Here is a 26,307-nt window from a genome sequence, read left to right as displayed (position 1 = left end):
CCTAGACCAGGGATGGGTAACCTTTTTGCCGTCACGTGCCAAAAGCAGGGGGAGTGCGTGTGCATGCCCACACCCATAATTCAATGCCCCCCCTGCACCCCACACATGTGCACATGACTCCCCTCCCGCACTCCCCCCACTTTTGACATGCAACAGCAAAAAGATTACTGGTGGGCCCAGTAGGCCCATTTTTCGCCCTCCAGAGGCTTTCTTGGAGCCTGGGGAGGGTAAAAACAGCCTCCCCCACCCCCGCAGAGGCCAGAAACGCCCCGTTTCCTGACTTCCGGTGGGCCCAGAAGGCCCAAAAATCAGTTGGCTGGCACGCGCATGTGCACTGGAGCTCAGCTAGGGCAATGCTCAGGTGCCCGCAGATATGGTTCTTGTGCCACCTGTGGCACACATGCCATAGGTTCGCCATCATGGCCCTAGACATTCATCTCCCTCAATCTAGTCCCCTCTAATGCGCTAGTCCAAAGGTGTGTCCAACCTTGTCAACTTTAAGACTTGTGGATTAATTGCTATGCTGGCTGGGGAATTCTGGCAGTTGAAGTCCACGAGTCTTAAAAGTTGACAAGGTTGGACAACCTGCACTGGACCAAAACGGTTCCACAACATCTGTCACCAGCATGGCAAGAAGAAGCAAATTGTCCATTATTCAATCTACAGTTTGGGCTACTTCTGCATACTCCTTATGTCAAAACCATCCTTCTTGAATTGATGTCCTCCAGATGTCTGGGATCAGCTTCAGTTACGTGAAGGATGGGAGGTACACATGGGGGGGAGGGGCAGCAGGCAGCCTAAGGCAAAGCAAAAGGCTAAGATGGGAGCGTCTAAATCCCCCAAACAGCTTTTTCTGTGGCAACCTGAAGAAGTGTGGACTTCAACTCCCATATTGGTTCAGGAATTCTGGGAACTGGAAGTTGCCAGTTAAGTGTCAGAGGAGCAATCTATAGAGCTGTGATTCCCCACCTTGGGAGATTGAAAATATGTGCACTTCAACTCCCAGCAAGGCTGGCTGGTGAATTCTGGGATTTGAAGTCCACATATCTTAAAGGTGCCCAGGCTGAGAAACACTGCTCTGAAGGGAAATTATTCTTCTTCTTGTCCCCCTTCTCCTTCCCCAAGATGTCCCTGGCTTTGTAAAGACTCCTGGACCTTTCCAGGCTCACACCTACCTTCATCCAGGTTGCCAATCACTGCCTGCTTCTTCAAGAAATCGTTGCAAAGTTTCTTGTTCAGCCCAAAAGCCAGCATGTTATGAGTGAAAGTTCTGGTCAAGGAAAGTAAAGAGAAGTCAGAAGTCAGAACAAGCCAGAAATCTAACTTTGGGGGTTTGTTGATTCAATCCAGTTGAACAAAAGTCAAGCAACAAGAGGTACAAGCTTTGTGGGAGACGCTAAAGAAGCAATATTGGTCTGAATTGTTCAAGAACCTGACCAGGATTCCACATTTAAGTTGTGGAAGTCAAAAGGAAGTCATGGGATACCAGATGTGGTGGATCGGCACAGCCTCCTTCTCTGCTTAAAGCAAGGATCAGCCATGGTCTCCAGCTCCATTTCTTCTGTCCTCAAAGCCTCCACAAAATTCACTCCTTCCCCAGGCAAAACAGAACATCAATTTTGATCCTGTCTCCCAGTGACCTCAGCCCATCACTACCCATGCCACTACTGGTGGCCCCTTTCATGAAAAAGGAGATGAAGACGATCAGAACTAAGTCAGCTGGGGAGTCAGAACTTCAACCATACCTGTGCTGTGAAGTTTGTGTATTCACTGGTCCCCAAAATAAATCCATAAAGTAGGCAGGGGTTAGATTTTACTAATTCACTCTTGCTTGGTGGCTTTGAGCCCTACCTGGTCTGAGCTGAAAGCAAGACCACACCCCACATTTACACATTGCACACATTTATTTCAAGACACAACTGGTTTGACTTTTATTAGAACAGGTGATTGAAGCCATCCGCTGCTCGTTTTGGTGATCCAGAACATGCTTTTCCAGATACATCCAATTCCCGTGATTGGGATTCTCAGAAAACAAGTCTAGACCTTCAGAAGTCCAAAAAAGTAGAAGGCCAGCATAGACCCTCCAAGAATGCGCAATGCAAATGACACACTGCATTTGGTAGCCTGGATATGAGAAGGCATTAGGGACGCATAGATTTCCAGTATGATTTATGGCAGGCATTTAAAAAATAATTATTGACTTAATAGAGAGAGAGAGAGAGAGAAGAAACTGATCTTTGAAGGCCGAGAAAGTTCATCTTCTTTTTCTCACATTAGAAAACATGGCTGGTTTTGGTACTTACCCCAACTGTCCAAAGGTGATATTCTCATTAAAGCGGAGGCTATCGTTCCTTTCTTCTTGGGTCATGTGGCACCACTTCTCCCTGCAAACACAGGTGAGGATCATGAAACCAGGGTTCCTTGCGCAATCAATTGGCACATCATTTGTCCAAATTGGCAGGAATTGATGGGAGCAAGGTTGAAGGGCTTTCTCTTATTAGCTTATTATCAATTGTGGCAACCACTCGGGAGATGTTTCTCAGACCACCTCACAAGGTGGGTGGGTGGGTTGCCTGTTGCTGATTTCAGATTCTGTATTTGAGCTTGTGTCACTGTGGGAAGTCCAAAGATGGGTTTTAAACAAGTTTCTCTTGCATTTGTGGATAGCATCTATGGTCATTTAACTTCTTTGGAGTCCTCTTTCAAAAGCAAGCTCAACTTTACAAGTGGAGATGCTTCTCAAGGACGTCATCTCAGTTGCCACCATAACGGTGATTAGTGTGACACATCCAGTCCTTACAAGTCATCTGTTGTGTGGTGTGCAGGAAAGGAGAAAGCCAAACACACAGCAAGGGGGGAAGAAATGAAGCGGAAAGGAGAAAGGTTTAAAAGGAAACCCCAAATCCCGACCTCTTAAGGTCCATTAAGCTCTACCTTCTGATAACCTGATCAAAATGTTAGCCTTAAATCTGAGCTCCCACCATCTAGAATTAAACATTCTGGAATTGGCCAAGTTCTTGCTGTTTCCACCAACCCTGAAAAAAAATCAGGTCACCATTTCAGAGAAAGGAGAACCCAGGTTCCCCCAAAGGAGACAGGAGAGGCCCACAACAGAGACCAGATGGAAAGAGATACACCTCATCTTAAAAATCCAGCCTGCTGTTCTTAGAAATAAGTAGAAAAAAAAAAAGTTCCCCAAGAGAGAGATAAAAACAATGCAGAGCTGAAGAGCCCTAGGCTGGTGGGAAAGTATGGAAGGCATGTGAACGGGCTAACACAACTGAGCTGCTGAATCAGTTTCTACAACCTTCTCCATCCTCCTCCATCTTCATGGAGGATGGAGGCAGCCTGGGACGACAACTCCCAGAATTCTTTGGGCCACGCTAGCTGGAATTCTGGGAATTTCAGCCTCTGCATTAAAAGAGCACGACAGACCAAATCTTTCCCATGCCAGATGAAGTAGATTCCTCCAAATTCCACTGAAGGTAAAGGAACATCAATATTTCAAACCCATATACCTTCTCTTCCAATATCCTACAGATTCAGGCATTTAAGGAATTCATAACAAGGCCAGTTAACTTCATCATTTCCTTCTCTATATCCTCCTCTATACAACACATCTATAATATACGATGCTGAAACCCCGAAGCAGTATATTTCCTCTACTACTCGGTATCAATTTACCTATCTCTTTAATTCCCACCTTGCCTTCATCCGTGGCTAGAATTTCTACAAGCACTGCATTCCAAAGGTCAAATCAAGTCCAGAAAGAATAAATCTAGCTTAATTTAGGTTGTTGCTGGATTGGATTTTCAGTGGCTGCCCTTCCCTGCTAACATCCAACAACGTCAAGAGGCGGAAACATATTTAAAAAGGGAAATTATAAGGTGGATGAGGAAAAGTTGCTGAAATAAATAAGGGGATGCAAAATGAAGGGGGAAATTGGTTCTTTGACACAGAAAAGAGAATCAGGTGGGGTGGGGGGAAGGCTGGGATCAGGATGGGTGTAGTTCTCGGTGATTGCCTCCAAAATTCACTTAACAACTATTTCACTTAGCAACATAAATTTTGGGCTCAGTTGTGGATGTAAGGCAAGGACGACCTGTATTTCATTTCATTTGCAATCTCTTATCAGAGGAAAGACTCTTTCGTTTCATTTACGATGCTTGACCGTTATAGAAATCAGGACAAAGAAAGAAATCTTTTCTCTTGCATAATTATTTCCAATCCTTGCGCACCAATTACCTTTAATCCTATTCACTGTTTGCCAAACATTTGAAGTCCAAAATGCCCTGTTTGGGACAGGAAGCCGTGGCTGCACGTTCCAAGCATGCTCTTCTCATCGTTTGGGGAGCGTTTTAAACTCACCATATTCCTTCCTTTGATGTTAAACGCAAGGATCTTATGAGCAATTTTTCAAGCTCGGAATGATTTGAAATTAAAAAGCTTTTGCACGCCCCTTCCTGGGAGATGAACTGATCTCTGCTGGTCTTACAGAGAAGGGAGCTTCCCTAGACAATGAGGCTGTGGGCAATTTCTCCTGCTTTGGCCAGAAGAAGACCAGAGCAGCCAGGGCCTCCAGCACTTCAAGGCTTGATATAACCTCCTAGTCCCGATCTGGGCGACAGGAGGGCATGCAATGGAAACTGTGTGTGCAAACCTCCCCTAGGACAGCGATGGCGAACCTTTTGCACTTGGCAGGTCAAAAATTCAGACTCTGCTGGTGTATTTTACACACACACACACACATATATACACAGACAAAAGAGCTCTCTCCAAAACCACTGCTCCAGAACTTCTGGAGATCATTCAAGAGTGCTTTGTTCTCACAGGGTCTCCAGAGGTTCCGAAAATCACGGAAGAACACTCGCACGGTTTTTTGGAGGCCCCCAAAGTAGCACAAGAGCAGGACCCTCTTCCATGACTTCCAGAGGGTCCAGAGGCTCGGTGTGTCACCCAAAATGGCATGGCAGCTCACCCTTCTCATAGGTTCACCATCACCGCTCTAGGAAGAAGAGCAAGTTGGCCTCGGGTGCAGGCAGGAAAAAACACCAGTAAGAGGGGAAACGCACAGTGTCGTCATCGGGGCAAGAGAGAACTTACTCAGAAGAGGAGATGTTTTAAGTCCAGACAGTTAACAAAGGAAGGGAAGGGGAGGGAGAGACGGAATAGGCCAGCCAGTCACCCAAGGTGCTCAGAAGCCAAAAGAACGGAAGGAGGAGAAGGGGAAACCAAAACAAAACACTGAAACTTTGGAACTTCTTACAGACTAAAGCAGCAGCCACTTTCCAAAAACTTACCCCCGATTGCCGAGACACAAAAATGGCAAAACCGAATTAACCTAAACGTGATTCCTGAGCTATGATATCTAAGGGGATGGAAATGTTAAATGAAAATTCAGAAGACCATAAAACACTACTCAGCCCATTTTTTTAAAAAAAAAAAAACTGTGGCCCACCACCTCCGGCAGGGAACGGGAAGATGGGTTCCTGTGTTTGAAGACAATCCAAAGGATTGTTTAAGGAAGGCCTTGTTGCCCATCGGTTTAGCGTGCAAAATTTCTTTCGTTTTAATCCTATCTCTGTCGCACTGCAGCTTTCCAAAGCAAGGCAAATTTTAGTCACGAGGCCAAAGATGTCCGCTTGAGAGGCCCCCAGGGCAGCCTTCATCTCCTGAACTTGGCTCTAGAAAAAGGGGCTGCCCGCAGGAATAAACCAGGCAGCCCCACCAGGCCAAAGAAAAGCAAATTTCAATAGAAATGGATTCAATCAATTACTGAATGAACAAGTTATGTTGTCTAGCTGTGGCAGGCGATAGGATTTCTCATCCCCGCTGGCAGGAGGCAAATTTTTGGACTGGGGTAACCATTTAGGTGGGGGGGGGGAAAGAAAGGGAAGAAAGTAAAGGTGGGAAGACACACCTCTTTTCCTCTTCCTCCCCAGTGTCCCCTCTGGAGTGGCAGCAGGAAGGGCCAAGAGAAGTCACATGGCAAGGACATGCAAGAAGGATGGATGGAAGAAAGAAAGAAAGGAAAGGACAGAAGAAATGAACCAAGGAAAAAAAGAACAGGATCACAGACATTGAGAGAGAGAGAGAGAGAGAGAGAGAGAGAAAGGGAGAGAGAGAAAGAGAGAGAGAGAGAGAATTAGTTTTTTCAACCCACCCACAAGACAGTACAAGAGTGAAGGTCCTTCCCACCAATCTCCCCCTTCTTTTGAGTGTTGGCAAAGAGGTGAGCTTGCTCCACGATCAGCCGAGCACTTCCTAATCCGAAGAGGAACATCCGAGAGCAGCTCGCCCGCAAACGAACAGAAGGAGCCATCTTGAGAAAGGGGTATGGAGGCCAGAGAGATGTGGGAAACCTTCTCTCCAGCCAACCTTTCCTCCCCTCACCCTCCTCCAGAGCCAGAGGGCCCCCCCACCCGAGAGATGCTTACCTGGTGGTGGGAGACCGTTTCCGCCTCTCGCAGTGGACGGCGTCGAAGAAAGCCGCATTCCAGAACCTTAGAGTGTGCCTACGAAACCGGGATGAAGACACTAGAGTTGCTTTGGATAGTGAGAGGGGTGGCTTATAAATGTAATGAATAAAAGAAAGACGGAGCATGGAGGCCGGTGCCAACGACAGCCGGGTTCTGTGTGGCTGTGTTGAGATGTTCCGAGGGCCACAGCCGTCTTTCTGTGGAGGCTGTGGAGATTGAGAAGGCCATTGTTGTGGCCTGTCGGCCACCGACCCCTCCAGCAGCTGAATCAGAGGAGGAGGAGGAGGAGGCATGGGAGTGAGCATCAAGGCAACCTGAGAGCTCCGAGGGGGAAGAGGGAATGGAGCTGTCAGAGAGAGAGAGAGAGAGAGAGACAGAGGCAGAGCCTGGGCCATCCGTCAGCCCTCAGATGGAGAGGTCTGCAGGTGGCTGATGAAGAAGAGGAGGAACAGCTGGGTCCAGTGCCTGACACACGGATGCACAGAAGGCAGAGGAGAGGAGAGCGGTGGAAATCTATGGGCCGGTCCTTGGGACGGAAGAGCCACCGCTGCTAGCAAAGCCTCACTCTAGCTCTGGGGATAAAAGGCAGGGGGCCGAGATGAATAGCTGTGGCAGACAATATTCTTCTCCCTGCCGGACAGACTTGTTAGCCTACTGTGAGAGAGAGAAACTTTTTCTCCTGGAGCTCCTAATAAAGGAATCTTTGAGTTAACTTCAGAGGGTTTGTCATGTTTGGGGAGCTGAGTCAGAACAGGCATCTTCTCTGTCCTTACCAGATGGGCTGTTGCTTGAGGTGCATGTACAGGTAGATCTTCTCCCCATTTCTTTCTTCTTCCTCCTCGGGACTGTACAGGGAAACTGCAGAGAAAGGGACATTCAGACCATGGAGCTTTAGAGTAGGCACCCCCCTTCCACCTTCATTGCCCTGCTTGAGAGATCCGGAGCTCCCACCAAGGACCACCAACCATCTGGGTGGATCTGCTTACCTGATTTCTGCATTCTCTCCCTGGGCTTCTCTTCGCCATCCCTAGAAGAAGAGCAGAGGTGGGGTTCAGGCAAGTCCCCCTCTGCCACGGAAGGCTGAGCCACGGCAGCCTATCCTTGGCTCCAATCCCTCCAAGGACCATGATCAACGGCTTCTAGGCAGTCAATTCCACAACCGCATCCAGCGTTGTGAAGTTTCTCCCTGACCCTCAGACCAAATCCCCTTTCCTGCCAGTTCCACCCCCTGATTTTATTCCTGCCTTTGGGAATCTCACAGGACACGCCATTCGTTCTTCCAGAGTTTACATTTTACAACGTGGCTGCATCCTTCGGGGTCTGCCCTAAATCTTCTCTTCCCCAGCAATGGAAGACGAGCGATGGGGACTCACTCGCTTTTCCTGGCCCCACTGGGACCCCTCAGTTTGCTTTCAAAACTCCCGAAAAACCCTTTCATGTTCTCCGTCTTGGCTGAGGTGTTTTTCAGCAGCCGTTCCGCAATGTCCTTCTTCTCGGCCAGCCAGCTGTTGGCGGACTTCAGGTAGGAATCGATGCTTCCCGTGGCTTTCTCTTTGCACTCCGGGGGGAGAGTTTGGGGCTTGCCTACACAAAGAGAAGAACGCCAAGGGGAAAGGAAACAGTTTCGCAAAGTTGGCGACTTTAAGACTTCAACTCCCAGAATCCCCCAGTCAAAATAGGGAGTAACCCATCTCCAATCCCGTAAAGAGACCCACTTCTTTGCTTTTTAAAACAAGCCAAGTTACTAGTGTACATGGCAGCTTATAAATAAAGGGAGGCAGGATTCCTTTTCTTAATTTAAAAAAAAAAAAAACTTCTGGGAAGATCCATAGCTGCTGCTAGAAACAAACCACTCCTCTGATTCGGCTTTGGCTGCACTTACCAATATAATAGTAAGTAAAACACATGGTCATCAGGTTTTTAGCAGGGCTGAAGTCATCCGTCTGGTAGCATCTACAAAGCCAAAGAGTTAAAAGTTGGTGAAAAGTGGGGGGGGGGCGCACACTCCAGGAGCGTGGCTCAAAAAAATGGTTTTCCTGCACTTTGCAGAGGGTTGGATTGGAGAGCAGCATTTCTCAAGCTGGCTGGGGAATTCAAGGAGTTGAAGTCCACCCACTTTCAAGTTTGAGAAATGCTGGATTTGAGGGTCCCGGATCTTCCAAACCCCGTAATTCTATGATTCTGTGCTTTGAGGAGGAGAAAGGCCCAGGGCCATTCCAAGGAATGCATTACAGAGCCAAAATGGAAGTGTGTTTGTGTGTGTGAGAGAGAGAGAGAGAGAAAGAGAGAGAGAGAGAGGGACAGAGAGAGAGAGAGAGAGAGAGACAGAGACAGAGACAGAGACAGAGACAGAGAGAATACTCAGAAGATCAGGGATTTAAGGAAATCTAGCCCAAAATATTTGGTGGATCTGGTTGGGTTGAAAGTCCACAGAATCAAGCTCTGTTAACACACACACACACACACAAGATGCCTGGCATTACTCACTCAAACAGCACAACGGCAAAGGACTGCACCAGGCGATAGAAAGTCTGCTCGGACACACACTTGGAATTGCAGCGCTGTGAAGGAACCGACAAGGGACGGAGTTAGGAATACCAAGATGGTAGACTGTACTTTTCAATGGTGGTTCCACAGGGACGCTTAACAATCCTAAAAAGAAGTTCTGAAGCAGGCTGGAATTGCATGAAGCCTGCCAGTGACAAGCCATGCACGGCCCCTGAGATCTACAGGATTCCAGATTTGATCCGCAAAGCGGTTTGATCCTAAATGCTTCCTTACCTGGGCGCTGACGTATCTGGCAAACCACTCTCTGCCTTTTGTGTTCTCGCCGCTGCACAGCTCCCCGAATCTGGCTTGTTCCTCTTGGTCAAACTCCTCTCTGAAATCACACACAATCACAGTCACATCTTGCACGCCTATAGATAGAAATATCTGCTTCCAGACTGCAGACCGACTGCCTGCCTGCCTGCCTGCCTGCCTGCCATCCATTGCTTCTTGTCCTGCCTTCAGGTGTTTTGGAAAATAGGTTGACCTCCTCTTCTTTGTGGCTACCTCTATGAATTTGGGCTCCTGAAGCAGAAGGAACTGAGATTCCTACAGACCGACAACGAAGGTTTCTCTGCAAATGACCCTCTCCCATAGCCCAAGTTTCAAAGGCACCAGGTGGCCCACAAAATTTCATTCATCCTTTCCTTAAAACATACAGGATGCCTGCAAGGTATCGCCAGGTAAACCCCTGTCCTCAGAAACCACAGGACCTGCCCTTTTCTATTGACTCAAAACAAAGAGAAAATTGTGTGACTCCGGGTCCTGTTACCTGTCAAGGTAAATAAACAGGTTTCCCAAAGGCACCAGAACAGACAGGAAGTTGGCTGCGGATATTTATCCTCAACCTCAATTCCACAAGTTTTTTTTAAAAAAAATCCAGCTGCAAAAGGAGAGCTCCTGTCTGGCAAATTTTATTTATTACACTTATACACTGATTTAGTTCCAAGGACTCCCTGCAGCTTGCAGCGGCATGCAATAAATCCAGGAAATTAAAACATCCGTAGTAATAGTAAGGTAGCATATACAAATAAGTTAACTCAGTGACAATGGAGCAAACAGTAAGCATGCAACATAGGCATAGGAGCATTAAGTGTCCTCCAGAACAAGGGGTCTCCAATCTCGGCAACGACTTGTGGACTTCAACTCCCAGAATTCCTCAGCCAGCTTTGCTGAGGAATTCTGGGAGTTGAAGTCCACAAGTTTTAAGTTGCCGAGATTGGAGACCCCTGCTCCAGAACGACTCTCTATTCTGGAATAAAACCAGTGGATAAAAGGGCTTCCAAAGCGGTGTTTCTCAACCATGCCAACTTTAAGAGGAGTAGACTTCCAACTCCCAGAATTCCCCAGCCAGCACAGAATTCTGGGAGTTGAAGTCCACCCCTCTTAAAGTTGTCACGGTTGAGAAAAACACAGTTCCAGCAGGAGGCTGGCTGTTCCATAGGATCCTTGCCTTTATTACAGAAATATTAGCATCCCTGGGGTTTTGCCTTTTTCCTGAACTTGCCATGACGGTGGGGTTTCCAAGATATATTTTAATCATAATGGGTGCAGGGGCTATCCATGTTATACAGAAGACACGTTGAAGGTATTTTTCTCCAGCAAAGGAACGGAGAAGCCTCTGGACCTTGGCATCTGTCAAGTCTAGGTCTTTCCACCATGGAAAAGAAGGTGGACAGAAAAACCCTTGTTTGTTTCTGTTGTCCTTTAGAAGGATCTAGTTGGCTCAAAAAGTCTAACCAGAGTCCAGGCATAACCCCATTCCAATGGGCTTGCAGGAACTGCTTGGCTTCCAAAATAATTGGCTAAAAACTGCAGATCTTTCAGTTAAGTAGCTTGAAATAAAATGAGGAATTAAATGACTTATCCAGGGAGACAGGATGTTAAGGTGCACGGTGGAGAAATATTGCCTTGGGCTACCGGCCTTCTTATTCAATCAATTCTTTAACAATTCACATGAAAAGCTTTGCTCCAAAGCACTGCATCTTTCCCGCTTCTGCAGAGGGAGGGCAAAGCCTCCGCTTTTGGTGGCATCCGAGTGCAAGATGCACAGGGAATATTCTAGATAGCTCCAGAACCCAACCGGCCTCCGAGCAGGCAAGGAAGCCGAGCCAGCCCTCCTTCCCTCATCAGCTCCCATCACATTAATTCAGACCCGGGTGACTCAGAATGCAGCAAGCTTTGCTGAGATTCAGTGGGATTTTTTTAAATATCTGAGCCAAAAGTGGCCAGCAGGAGCTATGAAATCTGCTCTGCCATTGGCTCCCAAATCCTCAGGCAGGAAGTACCAGAAGTTAAATGTCTGTTGAGATTCTCAGTCATCCAGGTCAGAATTGTCCCAAAGGTGGGGGGAGGGGTTTTGCTTCAAAAGGCAACAGGATTTTTTTTTTCCTCAAGGAAAAGTCCGGTTGGCTTTTGAAGAAAAAAGCACCTTTGGGACTGTAGGTATTCCTCGATTTACGACCACAATTTTTGTTGCTAAGCCAAACATCTCTTAAGTGAATTTTGTCCCGTTTTACAAATTTTCATGCCATGGTTGTTAAGTGGATGTCGCTGCAGTTGTTAAATTAGCACAGTTGTTAAGTGAATCTGCCTTCCCCGTTGACTTTGTTTGTCAAGAAGGTCGCAAAAGGGCATCACGTGACCCCGGGACACTGCGACCGTCATAAATATGAGTCAGCCAAGCATCTGAATCCCCGTGAACCTGGGGATACTGCAACGGTCGTAAGTGTGAAAAACGGTTGTAAGTCGCTTTTTTCAGTGCCATTGTAACTCGGAATGGTCACTCAATGAACTGTTGTAAGTTGAAGAGTAAGAAGTGAGTTAATGAGGATAACAATATATAGATATATATTAGGTCAATGATACGAGAATCTGGGTAAATTGTAAATTGTAAGCCATGAATTTGGTGAATGATGCACAAAAGATTTGTAACCAACCGACACGCTGTTTGCAACTGAAGATGGTTTTATGTATGTTTGTTTAAAAATAAAAAAAACTTTTTTCAAAAAGAAAGAACTGTTGTACTTCAGAGGAGGAGGACTCAGCTTTGAGATCCTGTGATACCCAAGGAGAAAGAGAAAAGAGGGTTGGGATGGATTTGGATGGAAGATGGATCCCAGAGAGATCAACTCGTATGCATCACCCGGGAGAGGAACAACCCAGGGAATTTTGAAAATGCTGCCTTTTCAAAATCCCCTGGGTTGTGTCATTTTTCTCTGGGCTCTTTTTAAAAAATAAAAGCCAGTTTTCCTGTCTTGCTCCTCTTCCAGCAACTCTGCCCTGCTCCCTTTGCTGGCGTTTCCTGAGACAATCATAAAAATGTTCTCCTCTCCCTTCACTTGTCAGACGGCATCGAATCTCCTGCCGACACAGATGTGATCAAAACAAAGATCCGGCAGCTGGGATCATGTGGCTGGAGGCACGTGGTGCAGACACCAAGAGGCACCTCCACCGTGCTCGACCTGGCGGGAGGAAAATCTCCAGGCTGGCAATGCCATGCCCTCCAGGCAGGAGTGGGTTTAGGACTCCCCTCACCCCTCCGTCCCCCTTCCAGGGTCCCACAGGGGCTCCCGCAACACTCACCCACCGGTGAAGATCTTCTCCACGTATTGGCTCACGAACTCCCGGTTTTCGGTCGCCACTTCCCCCCGAGCGGACTCCGTGCTGTGGTTGGATGAGTAGGACTCCGAGGAAGAACGTCGGTGGTTGTTCCAGCTCGGGTGGGTGGGCGAGTCGGTCGTGTCGTTCTCACTGTCGGCCGATTCGGTGGCATCGCTCTCCTCGGCCGCAGGGCCCACCTCGCGGCGATCCAGCCCTGCGTGGCCGTTGGCGGTCGAGGGGCCGGTGGGGACCGACTCGGAGGTGTCCGTGGTGGACGGTTCAGAGTCAAAGTCAATGAGGTTTCCCACTGGAACATCAACCATCTCCATGGTTCTTGTGAAGGTGCTGGGATCAAGATAGTGAAGGTCTCAAATTCCCTTTTCAAGGAAGGCTGGAGGCCACCAGCAACAAGCCATGTTCTAGATCAAAACTCCTCTTTGGCCAGCATGCTTGAAGGCTCCTGAAACAAAAGCAATTAATTGTGGTTAATCATTTAAACCCTATGGATATTTATGGGTGGTTCTTGACTTACAACGACAATTGAGCACCAAACTTCTGCTAAGCGAGACAGCCATTAAGTGAATTTTGTCCTGTTTTACGACCTTTCTTACCACAGTTATTAAGTGAATCACTACAGCTGTTAAGTCAGTAACGTGGTCGTTAAGGGAATCTGACTTCCCTGCTGGTCACAAAAGGGGATCACGCGACTCCGGGATACTGCAACTGTCATAAATGTGAGTCAGTTGTCAAGCATCCAAATGTAACCCATGTGACCAGGGGGGATGCTGAAATGGTCATAAGTGTGAAAAACAGTCATGTCGCTTTTTTCAGTGCTGTTCAAACTTGGAACGGTCACTAAACGAAGTGTTGGATGTCGAGGACTCCCTGTACAGAGGTTCTTAAGGGCAAGGCAGAACTTGGCACCCAGGCCAGCATTCAGAGTCGCTGGCAATTGGAAACGTCTCCTGTTTGGAAAGCTTCCTTTCCAGTTCACATCCAACCGCTTCCAAATCGGATCCCAGATCTGTTGGATACCAATCTACCCTCCCTGGCTGCAGGAGGGATAAGATCAAATGGAGCTTGAAATGAAGAAATGCTCCAGAAATTTTGGAGCACCCTGGACAGCTCCTGGAGTCTGTTCTTGGCAGCCTTGCTTCGAGTCTAGGGAAGCCTTTGGGGCCCATAAAAGACAAGGGGTGGGAAGGGAAGGAAGCTCTTCAAGGACAGGAATCAAACTGGAGAAAGCTGGATTGGCCAACATTTTGCACTCAACCCTGATGGTCCTTTGGAAAGACAGATCCTGAAGCTGAAGCTCCAATACTTTGGCCACCCAATGGGAAGAGAGGGCTCCTTGGAGAAGACCCTGAGGTTGGGAAAGATGGAAGGCAAAAGGAGAAGGAGGGGGCAGAGGATGAGAGGGTTAGATAGTGTCTAGGAGCCCAGTGGTTAGAGTATTGAAGTTAGAGTTAGTATTGAAGACTAACTCTGCCCACTGTCAGGAGTTCGATCCTGACCGGCTTAAGGTTGACTCAGCCTTCCATCCTTCCAAGGTGAGGACCCCGATTGTTGGGGGCAATATGTTGACTCTCTAAACCACTTCGAGAGGGCTGAGAAGCGGTATATAAGTCTAAGTGCTATTGTTATTGCTAGTGCCATCAACTCAATGGCCATGAATTTGGGCAAACTCAGGGGACAGGGGAGGACAGGGGAGTTTGGCATGCTGTGGTCCATGGGGGTCACAAAGAGTCCAACACAACTTAGCATCTGAACAACAACAGCAAAATACAGTGCACACTTTGAGGCCACATAGCTGCCTACGCTCCCCTCCTCTTTCAAAGCTTGGCCACTTCCCCAGAGCCCCATCAAAAGCTGCCATGGAAAAGCCATTTTAAATTCCTAAAGACAGCCTTAAAGACTTTTTGGGAGTGGAATTCTCCTCTCTGGTTGATCTTGTGGAACATTCGGCCTTGAACATTTCAGGCCTGAGTTTCTTGTTTCATCTTTCTTTGCTCGCTTTCATCGCTTGGTCAGTCACCTCCTGCCCCTAATCTCTGGGACTGCCCTACATTTTTGCTCCTGTAAACAGACTCTGCAATCACTTCAATATCATGCTCAAAAGAAGCCAAGCTAGAAAGGGGCCGGGGCAGAGCCAAGAGAAGCCGAGAGCTCTCTTGGAAGCCAACAGCTGCAATTTAAGCCCCTCCACAACCTGTATTTAAAAGGCTGCTGGGCCCACCTCCTTTCTCACAATGGCACTTTTAAAAACAGGCCGTTATCACACTTCATGGAGGGGTGCAATTTGCCTGATTATGGTGTTAAGGCCCATCTGTGCCCTCCACCAGACAAAGAACAGCAGAGTGTCACGCAATTCAGGCAGTGCCAACCGACTGGCATGGGCAAATAAGGAGGCAACCAGCAACTCTGTCCACAGCCAGCTGGCTGAGTCCTGACAGGCAAGGGAAGCTTTTCCAAGAGAACTGGGGTGTTGAAAAGCAAGTCAAGACAGTGGCTGGAACAGTGCTATCCAAAATCTATTTTTATCTGCCGACAAGGGGGGAAAAGAAGGCAGAAATGAATACGGTCACTTGATCGGTTCCATCTCCATTTGAGGTCCCTGCCCACCCACCCCCACACACGACAAAAACACGTTTTTAGGAAAAGCAACAGAGTGGGGAGTCAACCATACCACAGGAATAGAAATGGAGCCACCACCGAGGAGGTCTATTTGTCAGGTTTCGATGTCATCTCAAATAAATTGCACTCCCAAACAATTAATCTTTGCTAAAGTATTCCAATTATTGAGAACGAGAGATCGAGTCCCGACTTAGTCGTAGCCGATACTAACCCTCTGACCCCCAAACCCTTCCCTTCCCGTTCCCCAATTCTCATCTTCTCATTGGCCATCTTCCAAGTCAGTCTCCTCAGCTTCTGACTTCACCCCATAGGAATGTTCCCCCCACCATCTCATCTCCTAGGGGATATTATCTACAAAGAAATAAGTAGGTGAAAAGCCTCGTCTTTTTATGGCAGCATCAGAATGCTGACACTATTTTTTTGTGGTTCTGCCCGATGTCCATCCCTAATATAGTGGCTGGATTCCCAGCACACACTGACCCACCAACTTCCCAGACCCATTTTAGGCTGTTGTGTGTGATGTGAATCCATCCAGAAAGCACAACATGGAACAGGATTGAGTGAGGTACATAAAGGCCTCAAATGACCCCAGTTCCCAGCTGCTCAGTTCCATCCTCTCCTTTGGAAGTGAACTCCCATTTCTCTATGGAGATGCTCAGCCCTCCAGGTCATGTTTGTCCCAAAGGTGCTTTTTCAAAAGGCAACTGGACTTTGTTTTTTCTTGAAGCTGTTTCGCTTCTCGTCCAAGAAGCTTCTTCAGTTCTGACTGAGTGGTGGAAGATGGAAGGATTTGTTTTCTTGTATATTTGCATTCAAGGATCTGTACTCCTTGCAGACAGCTGGTCATTTGCATTCGCCCTGAGAGCCGTTGAGGCCACTTGGAGGTTTATCAGTGCCCTCAGGGTCACCTGAATAGTGCAAATAGGTGTGCAACCTTCTTGGCACAGCTGAAAAGACTTGTGTTATAAACAGGAGATAGGAGCCCATTTTTACTCGTGGATTTGCCACTGACATCTCTTTCTCCATCCTCACCCCACCCCGGTCTCTGTCTGGCACCAGCACCCACATGCAGCCTCCAGCTCTGCTCGGTGCTTTGGGGAGCTGAATGGGCTCACTTCTCAAGCTGAAAGCATATATTACTTTCCCAGCTGGACTCTGCCCTCTCCCCAGCTGAGCAGCCCCACAGCTCCTCCTTCTTTGCACCGGACCCCTCACCGTAAATAATTATCCCCTTTCAAGGAAGGGAAGGATGATGCAGCACCAGCTGCTTGTGCCGAATCAACCTGCTCTTTGCTCCTGACAGGAAGGAGGATGAGCTGTCCCAGCCCCCCCACCCCCACCCCCGCCCCGCCCCCCACAGCCTGCAAACTGCAGACCTGGAAAACTGCAGAGTTCATTCAGGGCCTTTGTCAGGCAGGAGAAACTAAGCATCTCACAAATGCAGCTCTCCCCAAGAGTCCTCTTTGCAAATGCCCCCCACACACACACACACAGACATACACATTCCGTGCCCCGTGGATTGGGAAATCTGGAAAAGGCATTCAGTTCAGAGTGGGGATCGATCCTGCAATTCTGGAGTTTAAGTTCCAGAAAAGTGGGGCGTCAGGAACGCAGCGGAAGTCAGCCTTCCCCTCTCATTAAACCTGACAGAATTGCTCCCAAAGGGACAACAGAACAAGCATTTGCAAGAAATTAAGGATAATAAATAAGGGAGGGAGGGAGGAGAGACAAGAGAAAGGAAGGCAAGAAGGCAGCCAAGAAAGAAGGCAGACAGGCAGGCAGGGACAAGATAAAAGGAAGCTGAGAGAAGGAAGGAAGGAAGGAAGGAAGGAAGGAAGGAAGGAAGGAAGGAAGGAAGGAAGGAAGGAAGGAAAAAATTAAAATAAAAGCAGATATGCCTTTGGTCCAAAGTTTACAAAAATCCTTCATCTTCATGGAGGCATCCTCACTTTTTCATCTCTTGAAGCCCCAACCCACCTACAAGACATGCCCTGTTTTATTTCTTCAGTTGACAAAACCGGATTTCAAACCCATAAAGAATCCAACAGACAGACGATGGCAAGAACGGTAAAGAAAAGTTACCCCTGTTCCGTTTAATCCATGGTCCATAATTACAGCAACCTCCCCCCCCTCCAACACAGCCTTCGGATCCCTGGCACAGAGCAAAGGCTCAACCCCTCCACCAAAACCACCCGGTTCCCCCCTTGGCCCCCAAGGCTGCTCTACAAGGTCGAGGGACACAACGTTACCTGCTCCTGGGCTGGCCTTCAAATCTAGATGAGCTACGGATGCGAGCAGGAGGAGAAACTCATGCTGGCCCAGAGCAGCTCGGAGGGGGGAGGATTCCTACACAACCTGCTGAGCAATTCAGCCCTCGTTTCCATTTGCTGCTTGGTGTGTGGTGCGCATCGCCAGCCTCCCAAGCCTCGTTCCAAGGGAGCCCCAGAGATACACCGAGCCGCAGCCCCGAGCCCCCATCCCCAAGCCTCAGGGACAGCCTGAGAGAGCCAGCCAGCCATGCCAGGGAAATCTCCATGATGGAGTAAACATGAAGATGGTCAGTTCACACCATGGAGTTTTCTTAAGACCTGGGATTGTGGTCCCAAGGAGATCCTTAAGAGACCTATTGGCCACAAAGAAAACACCACAATTCTGAGAAGTGCTGAGGGCTTCTACACCAAGGTGCTCTTCCCAGCTGGAAAGGTAGGAGTCATCTCCACCTGAGATCCAGGTATGGTCATCTGCTCCAACCTCCACACCCCTGGTGGCTGAGAACGGAGCAGACCTCAGGGTGAGAAGTGCAGGAGCCGGACTTACCCACAAGCCCCAGTGGGGAGATCCGGAACCAGACAGCCGGCTTGGGCACCTCTGGATGGAAAGCAAGCAGGAAAGCAGTACAGCTGGAGAGAGAGAGAAAGTCTCCCGGTGCTCAACTTCACACCAGAGAAACAACGAAGTGCAGATGATGATCCCAACACAAACACGTCTCGTCTCTCCTCTCCCAGTTAACCTGCTGAAACCACGTCAGAGAAGGGTGGGGGGGAAATCTCCCTGTGACTCACGCTCAATGACATTTGAGAGAGAGAGAGAGAGAGAGAGAGAGAGAGAGAGAGAGAGAGAGAGAGAGAGAATCAGCCCAGCAGAGGCAGAAGGAAAATCTTATCAGGATTTAGCAGAGTGGTTCCTTCTTCCGTGTGAAATGCCAAACTGGGGTAGAAGGGGAAGGCATCCACCACAAGCGACGTCTCAACGGTTGACCTTGGACGGACCGCAGCGGAAAGGCCTGGTGCAAGATTAACGAGGAGCCCCAGACGAAACAAAAGGGTTTAATCTCAAGCCCCCAAACTGGAAGCCCAGAGGGAGCTGCTGGCACAGGCGAAGCAAGTCTCTGCGTCAAAGTTGTGCAGTCAATGCTTCCCTGGAAAATTCTACGTATCATGTCGAATGAGCATCTATCTTGGCTTGTTGCGATCCGGGATGCAGACATCTCTGCATCATGGGCAGGCGATGAGTTTGCTCTCCCAAAGATCACAAAAACCATATTCCCCTGCAAGGCTGACGTACTGTGCAGGTCTACTCAGCGGCTATGAAGCTTGAAGTGGAGTAGGAAGCCTTTTGAGATATGACTGAATGCTATTTGCACGCACATACACACATACACAGAGTGCATGGAAGAGCAACCAAGACGATTAGGGGACTGGAGGCTAAAGGGTATGATGAACAGTTGTGGGAACTGGGAATATATCATCCAACCAAGAGAAGGACTATAGATGACATGATAGAAATCTTCCAATATTTGAGGGGCTGTCAAAGAGAAGAGGGGGTCCACCTGTTCTCCAAAGCACCCGAGGGAAGGACAAGAAGCAATGAATGGAAACTAATCAAGGAGAGAATTAAGGAGAAATTTGTTGACAGTGAGAACAATTAATCAGTAGAGGGGCTTGCCTTCAGAAATTGCAGATGTTTCATCACTGGAGGTTTGCAAGAAGAGACTGGACTAACATTTCTCCCGAATGGTATAGGATCTCCTGCTTGGGCAGGAGGTTGGACTAGAAGACCTCCAAGGTCCCCTCCAACTCTGTTATTCTGCCATTTTATTCCCAACAGAGCCCAAATATGCTCCCATCCCTCAGTCCCAAAGTGGATTCCTCAAAGCACAGGGCATCTTTCGGCTCTGACTTGAAGCCAAAGGCTTGAACAGAAACCGAGATTGTCGCGGAAAGACAGGTTTCAAAAGATCTGCGTGGGATAGTAGCACGCCGGGGCAGCTGGCAGCCCTTTGAAATCCATTTCGCTTTAGGCAGAGCTGGCAGATTCAATTTAGGCAAAGCCGCGGCCTCCTCGCTCCCACTTTAGCACTTGAAAATGAGCAACGTTTTGTTCCTCGCCGTCTGAGCGAGTGGAGCCAGGTGGACAGGCCACTCGTGGTCTCCAGCACAGCTTGAGACGGCCACCCCCACAGGAGGCTGCCTGCGCTGACGGCTGTCACCCCTTCACAGTGCAAGGGCCCTCCAGCACTGGGGTTCTGTCGAGTCCTTCACCCCAGCATATTCTAGGAACAGACGAGAGGCTTTTCGTTCTGTTGTGCATTTTGGTAGCTGCAGGCTGTATACTTCTCCCCTTCCAAGGGTGTCATCTCGATTCTTGATCAGAAACTCCTGATAAATGCAAACCTATAACGTTGGCTAACCATTGCCTCACTCCTTTTCTTGGGGAGACCCTTGACATTCCGCCCCCCCCCCCCCACTGATTCCTGGATGTTTGACAGCAATGCCTGGAAATCTTTGCAAGCTAGCAAATGTCCTCGAAGTCAGGATGCTATCTCCGCTGCTCCTTTCTCCAAAAAATGAGAGAAATCTGGCTCAATCACACCCATATGTAGTGTGTTATGATGTTTAGCTGTCAGTTCTCTGCATTCATCACTTTTGGGCTTCCTTTGGGAAATCAGCGAAATAGCGGTGGTAGGAGGAAGAAAGCGAAGGAAGCAACTGCCAGTTCTCTCCCTCTGTTGCTCCACCAGCTTTCTAAGCCAGTAAAAATAATTACTTGCAACGAGGCAGGAAATGAACAGCCAGCCAGTCGGGCTCTAACTTCGTTTCAGCCGGGCCTGATGAAAGCTAACCCAGCTCTTATTCATCCTGTCTTGGACAGACCCGAATTTTGGGTTGCTTCCAGCTTGGAAGCATGTTTTTTTCTTCATTCAGAAGGCAGGGCGTAGGCCAGGAGCCAGCAACTATGGCCCTTTTACAATCTGTGGATGTCAGCTCCCAGAATTCTGCAAGCAGAGGACTTGGGGAGCATCTCAATCAATCAGAATAGATGTCGTGGTCCGTCAGCAGCCCGCGGAGCTAGCAGCTGAGTCGGACAGTGAGGAGGCTGGGGAGGAACAGGGGCCAGTCCTGGAGTCCGGGGAAGGCCCAGACAAGGGCTCTGCGTCGGAGGCAGAGAGGGGGCCAGGGCCATCTGGGAGTTATGCACAGACTCTGGAGCCTCCAGAGTCGGACAGCAGAGAGGCAGAGGAACAGGAAGAGTGCGCGCATGTGCAGAGCTGCCAGAAGGCAAGAGCAGTTAAAACAAAAGGGACGACTTTAATATCCTGGCACTTTAAAGATTAACTTTTTATTAGCTAATGATGCCGCACTTGGCCAGGCTGAATCCTTTTTGACACCTGTCACAAGACCATCCCACATTCCTCTGGTACCTGAGCTCCTTGGGCAGGTGTGAGCTGCAAAGCACATGGTTTCTCCAGAAGGGCAAGGCAAGACAAGGCAAGGCTCGCACAAGGATAAGCTGTCAAGCATTAAATATTTCTTCGCCAGCTCACCGGGGACTTTCGCAAGCTCCATTCAGGCATGACCATGTCACCAGCTAAGCAAAATGGGCGATAGAATTGTTCCCCTTTGCATCTCCTCGGATGAGGAACTACAGCAGGTGAGACTAAAGTGGTTTTGCTGAACTGCCCTGAACTGAATTTTGGTTTTCCAAGAACTTGACTGTTGCAAAAAAAAAAAAAAAAAAAAAGCCTGTAAAATTGGCCGCAATCCACTGGTGATTCACTTAACAACCAGCACGACTGGCTCAATTTATGACCGTAATTCCAGGCTCAATTCCAGTCTTAAACCAAGGATTTCTCAAACTATCAATCAAAGCGGTTCGACAAGTTTCCAAACTGCTCAGAGCTCCGCCAGGAACATTGAGACCTGGCTAAGCTTCTAACACACCTTTGCAACCGCACAACCGTGGCTGGACTTGGCTGCCCTTCCAATTTTTGTCCCAATGCTCTTTTTCTGGGCACCCCACCCTTTCCTCCTCCTCCGCCTGAGGAGGTGGACGATAAGAGCTTTCCAAAGAGCTTAATTCCGTTATTGCTGCCAGTGGAGGAACCTCTGCTTTAAAGAGCTTTTCTTTGACCTCTTAGCCCCGGAAAGCCACAGCCGAGGGGTTCCAGCCCTCCCGCTGTTTCAGAAAGGACGAGCAAGGAGGCTGTCAGGGGGTCTGACTAGCATCCCTGCCACTGGTGGAAATGTTGGCCTGGTAACTGAATTACCCAATGGTTACACAACACACAATTGCAGCCTGCCACTGTGTTTTTTTCCCTTTTCGCTGGGGAAGAGGCGCTTGGCGCAGGCTTGGAGAAAACGGGGGCAGCGCACAGGGCGCCCGAGGGCAGAGTTAAAAGGCGGAACAAGCCAGCGCACTGAAAGCAGCAGGGCGGGCTCCTAGGTTCCCAGTGTGTGTGTGTGTGTGTGTGTGTGTGTGTGTGTGTGTTTGTGTGTGTGCGTTGTCAGCTTTCTGGCCTCCTGAAACTGCCGCTTTGCTCTGTGCAGGAAAAAGCATTTCACGGGGAAAAGCTAACAAAAGCAGGATGTTTGAGCTCTTCCTTCTTCCGGCATCATTTGCCAAATTAAAGATCCGGCTGCTTTAATTAAGTGACATCACCAGTGGTCTCTGGTTGAGGATGACGCAAATGGCCAGCGTGCCAGGCCATTCGCATTGCAAATGCTTCTTTGAATTTCCGATTTTAGGGATTCGGAAAAGCCAATTCTAGCAAGACAAGAGATCTGGCAGTTGTGTAACTTATTTTTAAAATAGCACAACCTTGCTTTTGGTGACACGCATCACAGCTTCGTGCTCTGGGCTGCTCAGGGCCTTTTGGTTTACATCAGGCTTTGCTAATCCATGACATGATTTCCTTTGGCCTATTGGCTTATTGGAGGACATTCTGAAATTAGAGATGTTATCGAGTTGCGTTCATGGCATCAAGCATTAAAAGACAGTTTAGTTTTGCTTTGAAAAGGGTTCATTTCTCCTCACATGTGTCCGTTCCGTGCATTTAATCACCCCGGACAGAGGGCAACTCAAATAAACTGCAATTCTTCCCCATCACTTCCAGCTTTGAAAATTACCTAATTATGTTTGTTAATAAGAATGGGTTTATTTTATTGAGTTGTTCAATTTATACAGTGTAAGTCCTTGACTTACAACAGGTCACTGAGTGAGTGTTCAAAGTTACGACACTGAAAAAAATGACTTATAACTGTGTTTCACACTTACGACCATTGCAGCATCCCCATGGTCACGTGATCAAAATTCAGACACTTGGCAACTGATTCATATTTATGACGGTTGCAGTGTCCCGGGGTGATGTGATCCCCTTTGCGACCTTCTGACGAGCAAACTCAATGGGGAAGCCAGATTCACTTAACAACCAAGGTCCTAACTTATCAACCGCATTGATTCACTTAACAACCACGGCAAGAAATGTCATAAAATGAGGCAAAACTCACTTAACAAATGTCACACTTAACATAAATTTTGGGCTCAGTTGTGGTCATCAGTAAATTCTGACCATGTGAATGTTGTAACGGTCATGTGAAAATAAAAAGTCACTTTTTTCAGTGCTGTTGTAACTTCACACTAAATGAATGTCACTCTGTCACTGAGCTGTTGTAAGTTGAGGACTGCCTGTACTAAACCTGCCTGTGTGAACACAGTCAAGAGGGCAAGAATAGCCACAAGAAGCTGAACTGATGGCCCTGCCCTTCCCGAGATTACTTAGAAATGGTTTCATTCTGGGAAGCTGTGAAATTTTTGAAAAAAAGTATCGGCATTTCCTTGTTGGGGAAAGGCAGGGGCTGTATTGCTTCACGCTTCAACCCACAACCCTTAGCAACGCACCAGAACTCTTCCAGCAAAATCACACGTTTTGTCCCCTGTTTTTTCTCAGCCGTGCTCAGCCTGCAGTTGTGACTGAGCCCAACTGATTCGGTTCCAAAACTACACAGGTTTTGTGGTACATCCCTTTCACCTCTGGAGGCCAAAAAGTAAACCAAGAATCCAGCTTGTTGACTTTCTTAAAACGCTGCACTGTGTATTTTACAACTTCCCTCTTCTGCAAATAGGTGGAGGTTAATAAAAAGTTGTTCTCCAGGAGGAATGAGCAAGAGGAGGAAAGCAATTGTCTCATTTGATCTCCGTGAAACTGACTGGATTTAATGATTAAAAAAAAAACACCCAGAGTTTTGCCCTTAAACCATGTTGGTCAAATAGGGACACTGCCTTTCTGAAGAGGAGCGTGTTCTCTTTGCAAGACCTCAACCACAAATCCAAGGGTTCAGCGGCTGCGGATTTGGGCACAGGTAGGATCTGAGTAACATGTGTGAAACTCACAGCTAGATGAGATTGTGAAAGTCTTTACAAGTGGAAGTCACAAGACCTGGGTTAGAGGTTAGATTCCATCAACCAGAAAGGAATGGTGGGGAGGGATTGACCTGAGCTTTGCTGATTTTTTTTCTCAAGATAGGGCTGAAAATAAGACCAAGCTGCAAAGATTCACAGACAGGGGAAAGTGGTGCACAAAATGGCACAGCTGGATAATATATCAAAGAAGTTAAAAGCATATCTGCAGAGAGAAGGAAGAATAGCTTAGAGGAAAGTCTCCAGATGTACCAACTGGCCCTGCAGAGTAGGACCTCTCCCGGAAAGAAATTCCAAGCAGCTGTTTGTCACCTCCCCCAGCTGTTCAAGAGAGTCACAAATCCCTTCCTTGGCAGGCAGGAACCCGTTCGGCTAGAGGGTCTTGCCAACAAAAACTCCTTCCAAGCTTTAAAAGTTTGCATGCTGGTGCACAAACTTTCCACTTACTTAGTAAATCTCCTAGTGGTCCCCTTTCTAAGTCTTCTGAGCTTTTCAAGCACAGCCAAGGCTGGCTAAGTGCTGCCACCTAGCTGGATGCCCTGAAAAATGAAATCTATTGAAGAAAAAACACTCCTACACAGTAACACTGCCTTCACCACCATTCTTACCAGAAATTAGAAGAACTGAAGAAGTTTATTGGATGAGAAATGAAACCTTTTCAAGATAAAAAAAAAAAAAAGCAAGAAAGTCCAGCTGAAAAAGCACATTTGGGACAACCATGACCTGGATGATTGGGAAGCTCCACAGACATTTACCAGAAATTAAACAATATTTTACTGCATTATTTTGCACCAATCCAGGCTGCCTGTTAGAACAGGGGTCTCCAACCTTGGCCACTTTAAGACTTGTGGGCTTCAACTCCCAGAATTCCTCAGCCAGGTCTTAAAGCGGCCAAGGTTGGAGACCCTGCGTTAGAACATCAAGGGGGAAATTGAGAAGATTCACCCAGCTGAGCCAGCCAGTCCACTAGATCCTAGATCTGGGAAGCAGAGCTCTGAATCAAGGCTGCCCAGCCAATGCCATTCGCCCTGCTTGGCTACAAGTTGCAAAAGGCAAACGTCGCCACCCCCAGGAAATCCCTCCTCCCTCCCTCCCTCCCTCCCTCCCCCACCTCTGGATCTCACCTGGAGCTCGGCTGCTTGTCCAAACCGAGCCAGCAAACCAGGATTTGTTGCAAAGGTCTGGCCAACTTTTCCTTTTCGTTAGCAGGAAGCCGCTCCTGCCGCCTCCGATCAGCTGGCAGTTTTGATGCCTTTTTCAAGACAGCCCCAAAATAAAAATGAAAACGGGCGTGTGGGTGTGTCTGTGGAACCTATTACAGCCCTGCCCGGATCTTGGCCGGGAGTCGCAGCGTTCAAAGCAAAGGCCGGCCAAGCCAAAGAGCCTGCAGGGAAAGGTGACCGCGTCATGCCGGGGCACCTGCCCGGAGGTTGCACGCCTGGCCGGCTGCGCTGCATCCACACGAGCTTCGCTGGGACCGGGCAAGGCACGCCAAGCGGGGCCACCGCTTGCCCGGGTCTCGCTCAACTGGGCTGCAGCCTCCCGAAGCCGGAACGGGCCGGCTTTAGCGCTCAGCCCATGGCCAGGAGCTGGAGAAGGGCTGGCAAGGGGGGCCACGCCGACCCTCCCGCCCCGCTCCCCACTTGGCCCGGAGATGCCCGCTTCCCCGCCCCCGGGGCCAGGCAAAGCGCTCTGCACGTGCCCAGGGGCGCCCTGCCTGCCGGGCACCGGCCCCACGCCGCCCCTACCTCGGCCGCCGCCGCCTCCAGCTGCTGCCAGCGGAGCCAACAGGGCGCAGAGGCGGAGCCGCGGGCGGACGGGGGGTGTGTGTGGAAGCTCCGCAGCTGCCACGTGGGGCGGCCGGAGGAGGAGGAGGAGGAGGTGGGGAAGCCCGGGAGAGCCGGACGCGCAGCTGCGGCCAACATCTGGAGCGAGCGCGCGCGCGGCTGCAGCTCCGCGAGGGGAGCCTTGCTGGAAATGAGCCCCCCCCCTCCGCCAGTCGGGGGGAGACCAGGGCGGCACATCCTGGCCAGCCCTTGCTTGCTCCGGCCGTGGGAAGGCGGCTGCTGGGGGGAGTTGGTGGTGTCACGCGTGGGGGGACGCGCGTGGCGTGGAAATGCCCTCCAAAGGCCGAGAATTGGGCGCGTCACAGAGGGAAAGAACGGGGGGAAATCTGTGCCGGAGGTTGGAGCTTCCAGGGGGATTTTTATAAAGCGGTCCGGGAGGCCAGAAAACCAAATCTAGACTGAGTCAAGGTACTTTTGAACCTTTGCTGGGGAGGGGGGGAGGGAGGGGAGGGGGCCTTGTACCAACGCCAGAACATTTGGGGTCCAAGCAGCACCCGGGG

General features: G+C 48.9%; 1 protein-coding gene across 7 annotated transcripts in view; it reads right to left on the bottom strand.

Moving 5' to 3' along the window:
* KIAA0513 (KIAA0513 ortholog) overlaps positions 1 to 25,822 on the bottom strand; it is a 28,867-nt gene extending 3,045 nt beyond the window's left edge. The window contains exons 1-13 of one of the 7 annotated variants that reach the window (XM_034426580.3): positions 25,709 to 25,822; positions 25,085 to 25,212; positions 12,612 to 13,089; positions 9,261 to 9,360; positions 8,967 to 9,040; positions 8,362 to 8,432; positions 7,853 to 8,063; positions 7,466 to 7,506; positions 7,253 to 7,337; positions 6,438 to 6,515; positions 5,921 to 5,950; positions 2,304 to 2,384; positions 1,176 to 1,270 (exon numbers count right to left, since the gene is read on the bottom strand). In XM_034426580.3, the coding sequence (XP_034282471.2) occupies positions 1,176 to 1,270; positions 2,304 to 2,384; positions 5,921 to 5,950; positions 6,438 to 6,515; positions 7,253 to 7,337; positions 7,466 to 7,506; positions 7,853 to 8,063; positions 8,362 to 8,432; positions 8,967 to 9,040; positions 9,261 to 9,360; positions 12,612 to 12,958 (1,213 nt within the window). In that variant the 5' untranslated portion in view covers positions 12,959 to 13,089; positions 25,085 to 25,212; positions 25,709 to 25,822. Of the gene's footprint in view, positions 1 to 1,175; positions 1,271 to 2,303; positions 2,385 to 5,920; positions 5,951 to 6,437; positions 6,516 to 7,252; positions 7,338 to 7,465; positions 7,507 to 7,852; positions 8,064 to 8,361; positions 8,433 to 8,966; positions 9,041 to 9,260; positions 9,361 to 12,611; positions 13,090 to 17,512; positions 17,591 to 18,080; positions 23,737 to 25,084; positions 25,583 to 25,708 lie in introns of those variants that run through there. The other 6 variants (XM_087877100.1, XM_034426579.3, XM_034426577.3 and 3 more) reach the window with 6 other exon arrangements.
* Positions 25,823 to 26,307: the final 485 nt, after the last annotated feature.

This window comes from Pantherophis guttatus, chromosome 11 (assembly GCF_059756535.1).
Source record: "Pantherophis guttatus breed Tessera chromosome 11, ASM5975653v1, whole genome shotgun sequence".
NCBI classification, from domain to species: Eukaryota; Metazoa; Chordata; class Lepidosauria; order Squamata; family Colubridae; genus Pantherophis; species Pantherophis guttatus.
This window is presented reverse-complemented; position numbering and strand designations above follow the sequence as displayed.